The sequence below is a fragment of the Hoplias malabaricus genome, chromosome 3 (assembly GCF_029633855.1).
Source record: "Hoplias malabaricus isolate fHopMal1 chromosome 3, fHopMal1.hap1, whole genome shotgun sequence".
Lineage (NCBI taxonomy): Eukaryota > Metazoa > Chordata > Actinopteri > Characiformes > Erythrinidae > Hoplias > Hoplias malabaricus.
This window is the reverse complement of record NC_089802.1, coordinates 66,269,000-66,282,918: the sequence shown is the minus strand read 5'-3', so window position 1 is coordinate 66,282,918 and position 13,919 is coordinate 66,269,000. Positions and strand designations below refer to the sequence as shown.

The 13,919-nt window shown below is 37.9% G+C and overlaps 1 protein-coding gene across 3 annotated transcripts in view; it reads left to right on the top strand.

Annotated features, from left to right (window-relative positions):
* ptprfa (protein tyrosine phosphatase receptor type Fa) overlaps nucleotides 1-13,919 on the top strand; it is a 490,757-nt gene that overhangs the window by 409,522 nt on the left and 67,316 nt on the right. For all 3 annotated transcript variants that reach the window (XM_066666356.1, XM_066666355.1, XM_066666354.1), the window contains 5 exons: nucleotides 557-674; nucleotides 5,367-5,948; nucleotides 7,553-7,650; nucleotides 8,404-8,666; nucleotides 12,136-12,217. In XM_066666356.1, the coding sequence (XP_066522453.1) occupies nucleotides 557-674; nucleotides 5,367-5,948; nucleotides 7,553-7,650; nucleotides 8,404-8,666; nucleotides 12,136-12,217 (1,143 nt within the window). The remainder of the gene's footprint in view (nucleotides 1-556; nucleotides 675-5,366; nucleotides 5,949-7,552; nucleotides 7,651-8,403; nucleotides 8,667-12,135; nucleotides 12,218-13,919) is intronic.

The following is a 13,919-nucleotide window of genomic DNA, read 5'->3' as shown; positions in this document are numbered from 1 at the left end:
ATTCACTTACACATCTTTAATTATGTTCTCCACAAGTAGTGATACTCAGGCTACAAGTGTTTTGTGTGTCCTTATTAGGGCTCTAGCACAAAGCAGTTCTATTTGCCAGCCATTTACAGATGCAATATGAGGCCTTATTGCTAAAGTTTGCCCCGATGAAGGTTAACTACAATAGTTAATTACAACAACTTAGACTTAGAATTTATGCTAATTGTAAAGTTAAAAACTGTCAAGGGCACCACATACTGTATAAAGGAGGGTGTCACCCTGTCAAAACAAATCCTGCTATGTTCTTGGATACATTATTCATTAGCATTGGAAATGTGAACTTTATTTTTGGTAACATATGAAGAATTCTTTTGTTTTTTATCAAGCATAACAAGCTTGTCAGAGGCATCAGAATTCTGGCATGTGGACGCTTGCTGGCTACAGATTTAGAGAAATGTAGAGATTGATCAACAGTGAACACTGTAAATCCCCTCCCCTCTCTCTCTCATTCACCCACACACACTCTAACATTCTAAATTTGAATGTCCTCTCTCTTCCTCTTCTTCAGGAGGCCTTCATCACCAGCCTGCAGGCAGAGACCTCCTACTCCATCACTGTAGCAGCCTACACTACTAAAGGAGATGGAGCACGGAGTAAAGCTAAAGTAGTAACCACAGCTGGAGCAGGTGTGTATATGTGTCAGAGAATTTGTTTGAGTCTGTGTCCCCAGTTTTGAACCAAAGGCCTGTATTACACCTGTACTTACACCTGTTCTTTCACAATCCAAATAACTTGGCAGATAAATATTCAATCTGGCACCACTGAAAGCAGCGAAGGACTTCTAGAAATATATCTATTAAAGTAACACTATGTAATGTATTTACCTTACAGTTACAGCTTCAAAAGCATTGTGAAACTTCATTTACATGTAAAAGAGTCTCTGTTGATGCTATTCTGGGCTCAACACTACACTATGTAACTTTTGGAAGAGGGTAAGAGACCATCACCTCCCCCATCTTATGATTGATTTTAGTACAGTGCTGTAAAATTAATTACACTATGGGGGAGGCCCAGGAGGAAAAAAAAAAATATATATATATATATATATATATATATATATATATATATATATATATATATAAAATCTTACTTAGTGTTGCTTTGTGAAATGTTTCTAAAAGTTTTACATGTACAACATGAATTTGTCAACATATATATTCATGCCTTTGGGCAGATTCCGTTAAGCAGAGTGACTTATAGTTTTAATCATGTTAGAGAAGCAAATAAATTTAACATTGGCAATCAAGCCCAAGTTCTCCTGCCCGGGCAGGGAACTGAACCCCAGACTTCAAGTTAGAGGACTGTGGTGTTATTCAATACACTGTACCCACTCCTCTTTGAAATTACACATAGAAATATGTTTAGATAATACACTCATGTATTTAAATAGAAATAATTATGCACTCTATGTACTCGGTGCTGGTGTGTCCTGGCTAGTTTCTAAATAAAAACAGTGATGTGCCACACAGAGTTCATTTAAAGTTCAGTGTTAAGAAGTGTCAGTGTTTTAAGAGTGGAGCTGTTAGCACTGATATAACAGAAATGGTACAAACAGCAGAAATCCACTAACCTTCATATAACCTCCCGCTGCACTCTGTACACTCCTAATAACACGCACCCAGTGACACAAAAGACTTCTGATAGCAAAAACACTGCCATAAAATGGATATTTTCTTATACATTACTGCACCAATAGTCATTGCTGTAGGTTATAAGTATTGCTACATTCATTACAGCACCAATACATTACTCTACAGCTGCATCTGGTCCTCATATCAATCATTCATTCAGTCCAGTCAGCAACTATATTGAATTTGTATTGCATTTTCACTACAGATGTCATCACCAAGCTCCTTGAAGTAGAAAGAGCTGTATGTGTTGTTAGTAAACATAAATGGTTGGGTAGCCATATTGAATGCAGATGATAATGTTTGTGTACATAGTATTTTCATGTAATGAAATTCAGCTCTAGTGCTTTACAGATGCATGGAGATACAGAAAGCACGTATTGAAACACATTAAAAAAATGACTGGATGGCTGTAAAACGAACATCTCTTAATGGGTTTCCTATATTTAAGGTTTACCCATTTCAACTGCACATGCACTGCTTAAAGGAACACTAGGTAAGATTGGGATTTTTTGCTCCTGGAAACTCAGGACCTCACTGGAGTATCACAGTGATTTTGAAGCTGTTATTTTAGGGATAAAGTACTACCTAGTTTTTCTTTAAATGACCTCTAGAGGAAAGCCCTACTCAAAGAAATAGATACTGGAGCAGCCACACGTCACCGGGACCAATGTGTAAAAAGACCCCAAACCTGTGCAGCAGGAGATTATTTTGATCACTAACAGAGGAAGTACACCAGTTTTCCTTTTTGCTTAATAATAGTTAATAAAATTTGACATTCTCCAGTTATTTAGGTTTGCAGTAGAGTCAATGAGGTAAATTTGGGAACATCATTTGCAGTTGATAAAACACCAGTTTCACACACAATTCCTCTTGCCATCCAAGGTTGGGAGTCCAAGTGAGCATAATTGGCTTCATTTACGGCAAGGGTTCAATGGCCTCCTTTCTTCCCTCATCATACAAGCACACTGAACGCCAACCGAAATATCTGTAAGCTGATGTATTGTAAATAGTTGTTGTTCTGTAGTGTGTTAAACTGAAAATGTGTTTAACTACAAGCTTGGGTTAAAAGGAAATATATACAAAATTACTTATTTAAATATTTTATTCAGTTCTCCAGTCTGTTTCATGTATGCTAGTTAATATTATCATCATCATCTTTTAAGCTTAATCCTTTTCAGGGTCATGGTGATGTGTGCTAGTTCATTCTGTATATTTTCTACATAAAATCTACAGTGAAAAGTGAAATTCAATACTTTTGCTTTTCTGCCTGGGCAGAATGACTGATTTAAGAAGAGGTCAGATGCAGTAGTGTTGCTATGCATGCTGTAGTGCATTAGCATATTTGCTAATGTATATAGCATGCAAAGCTAGCCACCATCATTTTAGTACGTTCTTAGTAAGTTCTTTTTCTCTGTGTGTCAGGCAAGACTAACATGATCATCAGATTTAGTTTTTGTCACACACAGCTTAATGAGTTAGCTAGTTAGTTAATTTAATGCCAGTTAGTTTGTTCAAAAGAAAGTCATTTAATTAGTTTGTCTTTGTTAGCCCGCCCGAATCCCGCATTTTGCGGGGTAGAAGCACACCTTATATAATCAGCTTTGTAGGTCTTGAATGTCTGAATGCTTCTGTGAGCTCTGTATACTGTATAGCTCTGTATACTCTGTATACTGCGCTTAGAAAGCGCAGATCCTACCGTTTCTAAAAATAGTGCTCTCATCGCGGTGCTGTGAAGCCTCTGGGAGTAATCCAGTGTGAAAAAACACCTAAAAATCAAGGCGCTCCTTCAAAACACACCTTATATATTCAGCTTTGTAAGTCTTGAATGTCTGAATGCTTCTGTGAGCTCCGTATATCGTTAGAAAGCGCAGATCCTACCGTTTCTAAAAATAGCACTCTCATCACGGTGCTGTGAAGCCTCTGGGAGTAATCCAGTGTGAAAAAACACCTAAAAATCAAGGCGCTCCTTCAAAACACACCTTATATAATAAGCTTTGTAAGTCTTGAATGTCTGAATGCTTCTGTGAGCTCTGTATACCGTTAGAAAGCGCAGATCCTACTGTTTCTAAAAATAGCGCTCTCATCGCGGTGCTGTGAAGCCTCTGGGAGTAATCCAGTGTGAAAAACCACCTAAAAATCAAGGCGCTCCTTCAAAATTTTGGTCTTATGTCCTTGTCATGAAAGACTAATGATAGGCGCTAAAATCAGAAAAAAAACCGCTGAAAAAGGGACAAGAAAGACGCTGTTTACTTTCAGTTTCGTTTTGACTCACATAACGTCAACCCACGCTGTCTCTGGGCAGAAAAATATGAGTCATCAGCAAAAACATATTCCTATTATTGATTTATAGTTTTTCAAGGTTTTTTTTAGGTTTCACATCAAATAACACTGCATTAGATCAACAAATATAAACTAAAAAGCTTAAATAATTATTTATTGTGTGTTTTCTAAATAAACAAGTATTATTTCATCATTTTTTTAAAAGATTATAATAATAATAATAACTGTAAACATTATCAGCATCTGAGAAAACTGCCAAAGTACCAAAATGTTTTTTATTTGTTGGGATATTGTCCATATTTGCCCTGAACTAAATTCCTGAAAGTCTGGGCCTGCTGTGACTATCAGAACTTTATCAGTCATACATCCCAGAGCTTAGAATATCAAGAAAAATATGTCCGTCTGATGCTAAAAATTTATTTTGTCACTGTAATATGACATGTAATAAATTAGCATAAAAAATGCTTATGTTTTCAACTAAAATACACCTCACACTAACAATCTGTGTCAAGATATCCACTGTGGGAATATTATTTCAAGGCTGTACATTGAGAAATATGAAAAAAAAAGCAGGCGCTAGGTAAAATTTTTGGTCAAAACATGACAAATTTATAGAAAAATTGATTTATCGGTCAGCATGAAAACCTCAAGTGATTATATATTTGAGTAGCTAAGGTTCTTTAGAAAATAAAACAACATAGCCATATTCAATATGTCACATAATTACTGTTTAAATGCAACTGAAAGAGGCACTGACAAATAAACGGAATAGCAAAATAGCTATATATATAGGGTCCATAGGGTTAGTTAGTGAGAAAGTTTAATAGTTTGTTAGTTAGCGAGTTAAGTCAGTAGGTTGTAGTTAGACTGCTAGCCAGCTGTAAAGTTAAGTTATTAGCTTGGTAGCTTATTAATTTGTTAGTTCAACATTTAGTTTGTTTGTTCTTTGGTAAAGCAGAAACTTTGTTAGTTTGGTTGTAGTTAGATTGCTAGTTCACAGTTAGTTAGCCAACTAATTAGTTTAAGTTTGTTTTTTTACATTGTTTGTTGGTAAAGCAGCCAAATGGTTAATTAACTTGTTAATCAGTTGGTCAGTCTTTTGTTGTTGTTTATTGGAAATAACCTTATGTATAGCAATTTCTATCATCAGTCGAATTTGAGATAAAAAAAAAAAAAAAGAATTAATATAAACGTTAAGATATGCCATATCTTCTGAACAGGGCACATGTATATTTTTATTTTATTTTTTTTAAATTATGATAAATTAAGCTAAGAAACATCACTTGAGCACTCAACTGTGCAGAATTATGTTCACTAATAATAGATACTTATTTTCACTTCAGAAGTCAAGTGTAGTTGGTCAATAGAGGGATCTTGATTCTTATGTTTGCTTTTATTCTTCCTCAGTCCCAGGGAAGCCCACAATGATCATCAGCACCACAATAGGAAACACTGCTTTGATCCAGTGGCAGCCCCCTAAAGAGATGGTGGGGGAGTTGCTAGGTTACCGCCTGCGGTACAAGCGTGAGGAGGACGAGTCCTTCACTGTCCGAGAGTTCCGCCGCAGCGATGATCACTTCACGGTCACCGGTCTGCACAAGGGCGCCACCTACATCTTCAAACTCAGCGCCAAGAACCGGGCCGGTAACGGGGAGGAGTACACCAAAGAGGTCAGTACCCCTGAGGACATGCCCAGCAGCTATCCACAGAATCTCAACGTGGTGGGGTTAACCACAACCTCCACCGAGCTGAAATGGGAACCACCACCCCTCCCAGAGAGGAACGGCAAGATCCTGAGCTACACTGTGGTCTATCGGGACATTAACAGCCAGCAGAACCACACCAACAGCACCGCAAACACTCACCTGACTATCAATGGCCTGCAGCCAGACACCACTTACGACATCAGGGTCAGAGCCTTCACCAGTAAAGGAGGAGGACCTCTCAGCCCTAGCATCCAGAGCAGGACCATGGCCACTTCCATGCCTGGTGAGACACACACACACAAACAAACACACAAATTGGGTGCAGATAAAAACATAATGTCCTGGGAAACACACTTCTTTGAATATATAAGTAAATTTAAGTAGTAGTTTTCTGGATTATTCTGCAGAAGTATTCAGCTTTATGATATATATCAATATTTATATCATAATGAAGTAATAAGTGTTGATGTAAATAATTATGGAAATCACGGTGGTTACAGCATTTATTTATTTATCTATACATTTGAAATATATGTAATATCCACAATGAAGTTATTAAAAAAATTACATAGAGATTGACTTTATAATAAAATGAATACCAGGGCAGACTGTGTGCAGATATGATCTTTTAAATTAAATAACATTAATGTTCATTTGAACTTTGGAAAAGATATTGAGATTTAGAATTGCAGATGTAAAAACATAGCCGTTTTTATTTAACAACAATTTGTTTCCCTAAATTCACAACATTAGTGTGTTAAAGTCATAAATTCTTAATGTATATAATGTAACAGATTGTTTATAATGTGTGATTCCAACCCTTTAAACAGTAATGTCTGGTGTGTATTCACAAATACACACACACACACACACACACAAAGTAATTCACATAGAGCAGATGGTTGTGGAGAGCAACAGATGTATGGCTGTGGTGAATGCTGGTGGCAACTGTATCACAGCTTGGGCACATACACAAACACAGGCATGCACACACACACACACACACACACACACACACACACACACACACACACACACACACACTCTCTCTCCTATTAGTTTCACAGGTACTTTGTATGTGGCTCCTTTTGATCAGCCTTTTTGTGACAATGGACTCTGATTATTTAGTTGTTAATAATAATCATAATAATAATAATAATAAAAGTCTGTGTATTTTAATAAATAATTTTTTTTATAAGACACATACAGGCAGTTTGTTTAAGTTAATTATCTCCTGCATATAAAACGCAGAACACGCATGGTTTTTAATATATTTCCGCCTAAATTGAATATAGGAATCATGTAGAATAGGTGTCTATATAAGATAAAGCCACCCTCTTCCATGGTCCTGTGCCCCTTATCTGCCCACTGTAGTATAAAACTTGAATGTTCAGTATTGCAATGAAAATCAGATTAAAATTCAATGTAGTCTTTTTTTATTGTTTGTTTGTTTACAAATGTTCAAAATTTTCAAACAAAGAAATACATCAAAATTGTAGAAGTCTAAAAAAACAAAACAGGATTTCTACTGTTTCTCTCACATAACTTTATTCCTCCAGAGAAGTAAACAAGTTCTAAGAGTAGGTATGTACCCAGACCCTAAAAAAGAAGGGGGAAATATGTTTATAGGGTTAGACATCTCTTCAGGATGAAGGTTTAACCTTTAAAATGATGCAGTATTGAACAATATTATGATGTAATTTCTCTGGAGACGGGACCAATATTCAGACTAAATTTCATATTCACAAAAACCAAGAGTTGATTGGCTGATAGTGATGTATTTTACTTATTTAGAGTGCAACAGCAGTGTGTGATAATTTCGGAAAATGTGAATATGTCGATTCATTGAAGTGTGACGGAACCCTCTTTACCCATTGTTCTCCTCAGAGTTCACCAAAAACTTTGGAGTAAAAGCTGTGATGAAGTCCTCTGTTCTCTTAACGTGGGAAGTTCCCGAAACGTACAAATCTCAAGTGCCTTTCAAGGTGAGATGTACACAAAAATACACAAACACACAGAGAAGAGAGAGAAGGGAAGATAAAAAGACAAAGTAACCGACAGAGACAAGCAAAGGAAGGAAACCCCTGTTAAATACCAATATGTATACTTTGTTCAGACCTTTTTAGTTTTTTTTTTTTTTTTTTAAATCCACATAGACGTTTTAGAAATGAACATTCAGTCTTTATTTGATTAATTTATTGGACTTTTGTTCGTTTTTGCGTTCACACTTGAATCAAACCACATAATAGTTATTACTAAGCAGGTCGGGAAAGTATGAACATAGACAATAAATAGATTGTACCTCTTTTTGCAAGCCCCTAGTGGCCATTCTGACAGCAGGAGCAATTTATTTTGTTACTGATTTAAGAAGTTTGTTTGCTTTTTCTGAGTGAGCATGAGAGCTTATTCAGAGCATGGTTTGGAGCAGTATGAGCTTATTCCATTTGTTTTATACAAAAACCAAAGTAATGCTAATTATATTACTATCCTATTCCTACTGTTTGAAATGAGTTTCTAGTTCCAGCTCTGTTAGACTGTATTGTATACACTACATTTCAAACACACTTACACCATCAGTGACGCTTAAGTAGATGAAAGGGTGGAAATGGCAGCCACTGGAGTTTAAAAACTCTACCAAACTAAACTGCATTTTTTTTAGCTCAACTTGGCTGCTGCCAAAAGCCAGTGTGTTTGTTATGAGTGCAGTGTATGTTAATATGAGCCCCCTCTGCTGGCAGATCCTGTACAACCAGCAGAGTGTGGAGGTGCAAGGTGATCTCAAGAGGAAGCTGATCACTAATTTGCAGCCGGATACGGATTATTCCTTTGTTCTGATGAGCCGAGGGAACAGCGCCGGTGGTCTGCAGCAACAGGTGTCCATACGCACTGCGCCTGACCTGCTGACCGGCAAACCCTCCAGATACACACACGACCCAGAAGAGGGAGGGAAACTGACCATCTCACTGCCCAGAGTTCACACAAGCATCAGCGGACGCATCAGGTATGAAATACACACACACACACACTGCCAAAAAGAGCTTGATTTACTTCTAACATTAAGGGAGCAATCAGTCATTTACCACCAAACTAGATTTACATTCAGGAGATGAAGAAACAGACTGCTTTGTAGTCCCTGAATGAATCGGGTTATGTCCCACAGAGTGGGCAGCCATCATGAACACTCGGTGATGGTATAATGGCTGTTACATAATGTAAAGGAGAATGAAAGGAGAAAATGGCTGATTGCTTTTTTTAAGAGCAGTAAGCTGGTCATATTTGCAATCTTCAATAATCTTATCAGCTCAATGTAATTAAACCTATATTGAAACTATAAAATTGTATGCAAATTTTGGGCACCCGGGGTCACGTGTCATGTTTACTTAATTTTCAAGATTGCACAACTAATGCAAAACTATATAGAACTGTTAATTTTAATGCATAATTACTATTTGTATGTCTAATTGAAATAATAATAATAATTATAAATAATAATTTTACATTACACCCTCCCAGTTTATTCAATTCGGCAAATAAATATTTACATTTCCAGCATTTAGCAGGCGATCTTATCTACAGCAACTCACAAAAGTGCTTAGTGTTCAAACAGAATATTTATCCTCGCTATAGTACAAATAGATTTGAGTCCAATCTCTCCTTGAGCTCAGACACTGCCAGAACAAGGGCCAGTGCTGATACCTGGAAAGAACAAAACACAGTAAGTGCAATGCACAGCATCTGGTCAGTGCTCCTACATAGAAAGAAATTAAGTGCGGTATAAGTGCAATACAGTCTGTTACGGTGCGCACTTAGATTAGTGCTCACTTAAGTGGGTCATAAAGAGATGGGTGTTAGGTCTGTGTTTGAAGACCGCGAGAGAGTCCGCTGTTCGCACAGCCAGTGGAAGTTCACGCCACCATTTGGGCACCAGGACTGAGAAGAGTCTTGACGCTGCTCTTCCATGTGTCTTGGCGGATGGCAGGTCTAGTCGAGCTGTCCTTGACACTCGAAGGGTTCAAGGTGCAGCGTGACTCTTGACCATTGCCATTTATTAAATAAACAAATGAGAGTGACAGTTCCATGTAGACGATGTTTATCTTTGTGGATTTTAATTTAGACCATCTACAAAGTATGTAACCATACCTCTTCTATACGCATGTATATAAAACATGCTTCTTTTGGTGTTCGTGACAGATGCTCTGTTGTTTTCAGTACATAGGTTTGAAGCTTTTAAAGATCTTATATACCTGTGCAAAAAGTATTGCGAATAGTCTCAAAGATCTTTACTGTAATGGTAATTCAGAAATAGCCTTAAAGCTTCAGCAAGAAAACAGGAAAAAGAGCCCAGGATGTGATGCTAATGTGGAGTGTAAGAATAACCAGACACATTCCCTTGTGAATGCAGAATAGATAATTCTCTTTCGGTCGCTCATACTGTAAAATGGCATGTAATTTTCACCTTGCTGTAACTGCTGTAGACTTCAGACTCTCTCTCTCTCTCTCTCTCTCTCTCTCTTTGTCTCACAAACACACACACACACACACACACACAGAGGATCATACAAGGTTATTCAGTTCCACGTATCCTTTATGAGTTTCCTATAAAACTCTGAGATGTGATGCACGTGGCGCAGCAGGTTGTGTGTTCAAGTCCCACTCCGGGTGAGTGTCTGTGAGGAGTGTGGTGTGTTCTCCCTGTGTCTGCGTGGGTTTCCTCCGGGTGACTGTCTGTGAGGAGTTTGGTGTGTTCTCCCTGTGTCTGTGTGGGTTTCCTCCGGGTGACTGTCTGTGAGGAGTGTGGTGTGTTCTCTCTGTGTCTGCGTGGGTTTCCTCCGGGTGACTGTCTGTGAGGAGTGTGGTGTGTTCTCTCTGTGTCTGCGTGGGTTTTCTCCGGGTGCTCCAGTTTCCTCCCACAGTCCAAAAACACACGTTGGTAGGCGGATTGGGGACTCAAAGGTATCCGTAGGTATGAGTGTGCGAGTGAATGTGAGTGTGTGTGTACGTGTGTTTTTCCCTGTGCAGGACTGGTTCCCCTCCAGGGTGTGTTCCTGCCTTGCACCCAATGATTCCGGGTAGGCTCAGGACCCACCGCAACCCTGAACTGGACAATTGGTTATAGACAATGAATGAATGAATCTTTAGTACAGAATTAAATATCAGTATAAATTCAGTTGTTAATATATAAATATTCACTGAAGAGTAAGACGCAGTATAATAGGATCCACAATTAAGGATTTAATTGATTTGATCCCAGCAGATTCCAAGAGATTTGATGTGATTTGATTATAGATACAGTTCTGTCATTTATTCATTTATTTTTTATCCAACTGTGAGTGTATAAACGATGATCAGTTGGCTCTTGGCCACATAGAATTGATTTCAGATATATAGAGAATTGAGGTATGTCACGTATAGTGTACAATGAAAGTGATTATAGTTGATAAAAGATTGGAATAACCTTACTTGTTCTGCCCTGATCTGACTGTGTATGAATCGGTGTGTGAGAGAGAGAGAGAGACAGAGGGAGAGAGATTGTAAGTGTGAGGGGGCAGAATCGCTCAAACTTAATTGGGTCTCAAGTGTTTGTTGCAGTCAGTGAGTAAGCCAGAGGCTGCGAGGCTGTAGAGAAATAATTTAGAAATGCAATCAGTATCTTAATGTTGAAGCAGAGCGCTTCATCAGAGAGCAGACTGAGGGCTGAGCGCACACACCACAAACCAATCTCCAACTCCGAATGGAAAAGAGCACAAAAGCATGTTCTCTGAAGGATCCTGAAATGGCGTCTGTCGCTCGTACGTGACATGAAGATAGAAAAGCTCCACTGTGAGGCCTGGCTTTCTGCTTTAATTGCTCAGGACACTTGTTTCATGCAGACATTCAGTCCCCTTTATCGCTAAACACCTCTGATTATATCCCTAAAAACCTATATTGTCATATTCTTAAAAAATAAATAAATAAATACAATTTCACATCACTCAACCAATTTCCAGAACAGCAACTTTACAGCACAAAGAAAAACCTCTTAACGTCCAGTGAAAACTAATGAAGCAAGCTTTAATTTGAAGTTCTTACGGATCATTTAAATCTCTGCTTGATATTATGAGAGCTCTGTTTTCTTTGATTGTTTGTTGTTGATTTAAATGATGAAAAACTGAGTTAATCATTGCTGTCAGACAAAAAGGATTTATTTTTAGAAGAAGAACATGTAAAACAATTTAATGCAACAATTTGGGCCGTCTGTCAAACTTTAATTGAATGTAAAGAAAAGCTGTTATTTTTTAAGTATTATTTCATATTAAAAAGTATATTTTAAGTTATTTTCGCATTTCTTATGTCCTAGGGTGACCAAAATTTGTACACAACTGTGCATATTCATGCAACATAAACCTAATATCTAAAAGACTGAGTGTGTTTAATACCTATGTAACCTCTCACCAGCTTGTCATTTTGCATTTCTACTTTTTGTCCTGTAGGTGGTACTATATAGTGGTAGTGCCTGTGACCCCATCCATATCACGGCGCTGGGAAAGCCCTGAGGACATGGATCTAGAAGAGGTGTGTGAACATATGTGTATTGTATACGTAAATATATATGTTTGTTTGTTTTCAGGGATACTTGGTTGATGAAGACTCAGTGGCCACTTTATTAGAAACCCCTACCTTGCACTTCCACACACAGGTCACTTTATGAACTCTTACTGTCTTATACGTTCATTAAACAGATTTTACTTCACAGTACCCCTTGTTGGTCACAGAACTACTTAAATATTATTTGACACTGTGGTAGAGGTATAGTATTGCATTTCTTGTTGGAGGGAATATGATATAACCTGATAAACATGCTCTTACTGCCATTGTTCTACGTACATACGATTTCTTCTACTGCATTTAACACAATCTTGGCAGTGAACACACTCTTTCTCACACACACATACACTAGTGCTCTAGTAACAGTGAGCATATGCACACACAGATTGGCAGGCGTCATACCTAGCACCCAGGGAGCAGCTGGAGGTACGGTGCTTTGCTCGATGGCAGTTCAGACGTGGATAATGAGGGAGGAGACAGCACTTACTAACTTTCACCTGCCCCAACTGGAAGCATTGTCTGATGGTGATGGATGAAGGGTTACATACCTGCTAACACAAACTGTGCTTCATTGCAAATCTATATTATTTTTTATTATATTTCTTATGATAATGCAAAATTAGTCATTTAAATGATATCCATCTATAGCTGTTCTTTTATATGGGCTGTCCCTGATGTATTAACTAGTCGAATAAATCAACAGATGGAAGTCTGTAATGGATCACCATGAAGGTTGAACTACAGCATTGTTCATAATATACTATCTATCTATCTATCTATCTGTTTTATATTTATATATATATATATATATATATATGAGAGAGAGAGAGATACATATGTATGTGTGTGAAGAAGTGAGAGCTAAGAGGGTTGGAGAGGTTCTGATAGAGAAGTTTTGGCATTGGCTTTACTTTGACTTGGTAAAATGTACTTGGGTTTGAAAGATCTGAAGCCTAAAGCAAACTGTGGGAATGTGATTGGTTCTGGCCTCTGAAGCCAGTTTGCTGGGTGGATTTATTCCAGCTGAAACTGTTGCATGGTAGTTGAGGCTGGAGTGGCCTCGGTAGGCGGCCAGTAGCGAGTCCCAGTCCATTTGCCATCGCCTACAGCTCATTTGGAATTACTCGGATATTCTGGCAAAGCGCTGCACTAGGACTAATGGCCTGTGCCATTCAGTGCTATGCTATGTTATGATTCCACAGGGATCACCACCCTCAAGCCTAGATGGAATCCTGTAATCAATAGTATACTGTCACTGTCATAAGAAAAAAAAGCCATTTCATGATTTGAAGGTGCCTTGTATCTTTTATATCGTGTGAAAATGTTATGATGATTGCGGCAATAGAAATGTTTACAGCAAGTGATTTTTTTTTCCTTAAAGTAACACTAGGTAGTATTTTTACCTCAAAATTATAGCTTCAGAATCATTGTGATATTTCACTGACGTGTAGTGGGGAAAATCTCTCTGGCCCCGACTATATTTGCAGGTTGTAATTCACTTTTACAGAACTGTTCTGAAATCAACTGTTAGGGTTTAGGCAGTGGGGTGGTTTCCTACCCTCCTCCAAAAGTTTCATAATGCAGTTTCTCAAGCGCTGAGCCTAGAATACAAACAGCAGGGACTCTGTTTTCCCTATTAGAGGTCATTGAATCATCTTAATGATTTTAA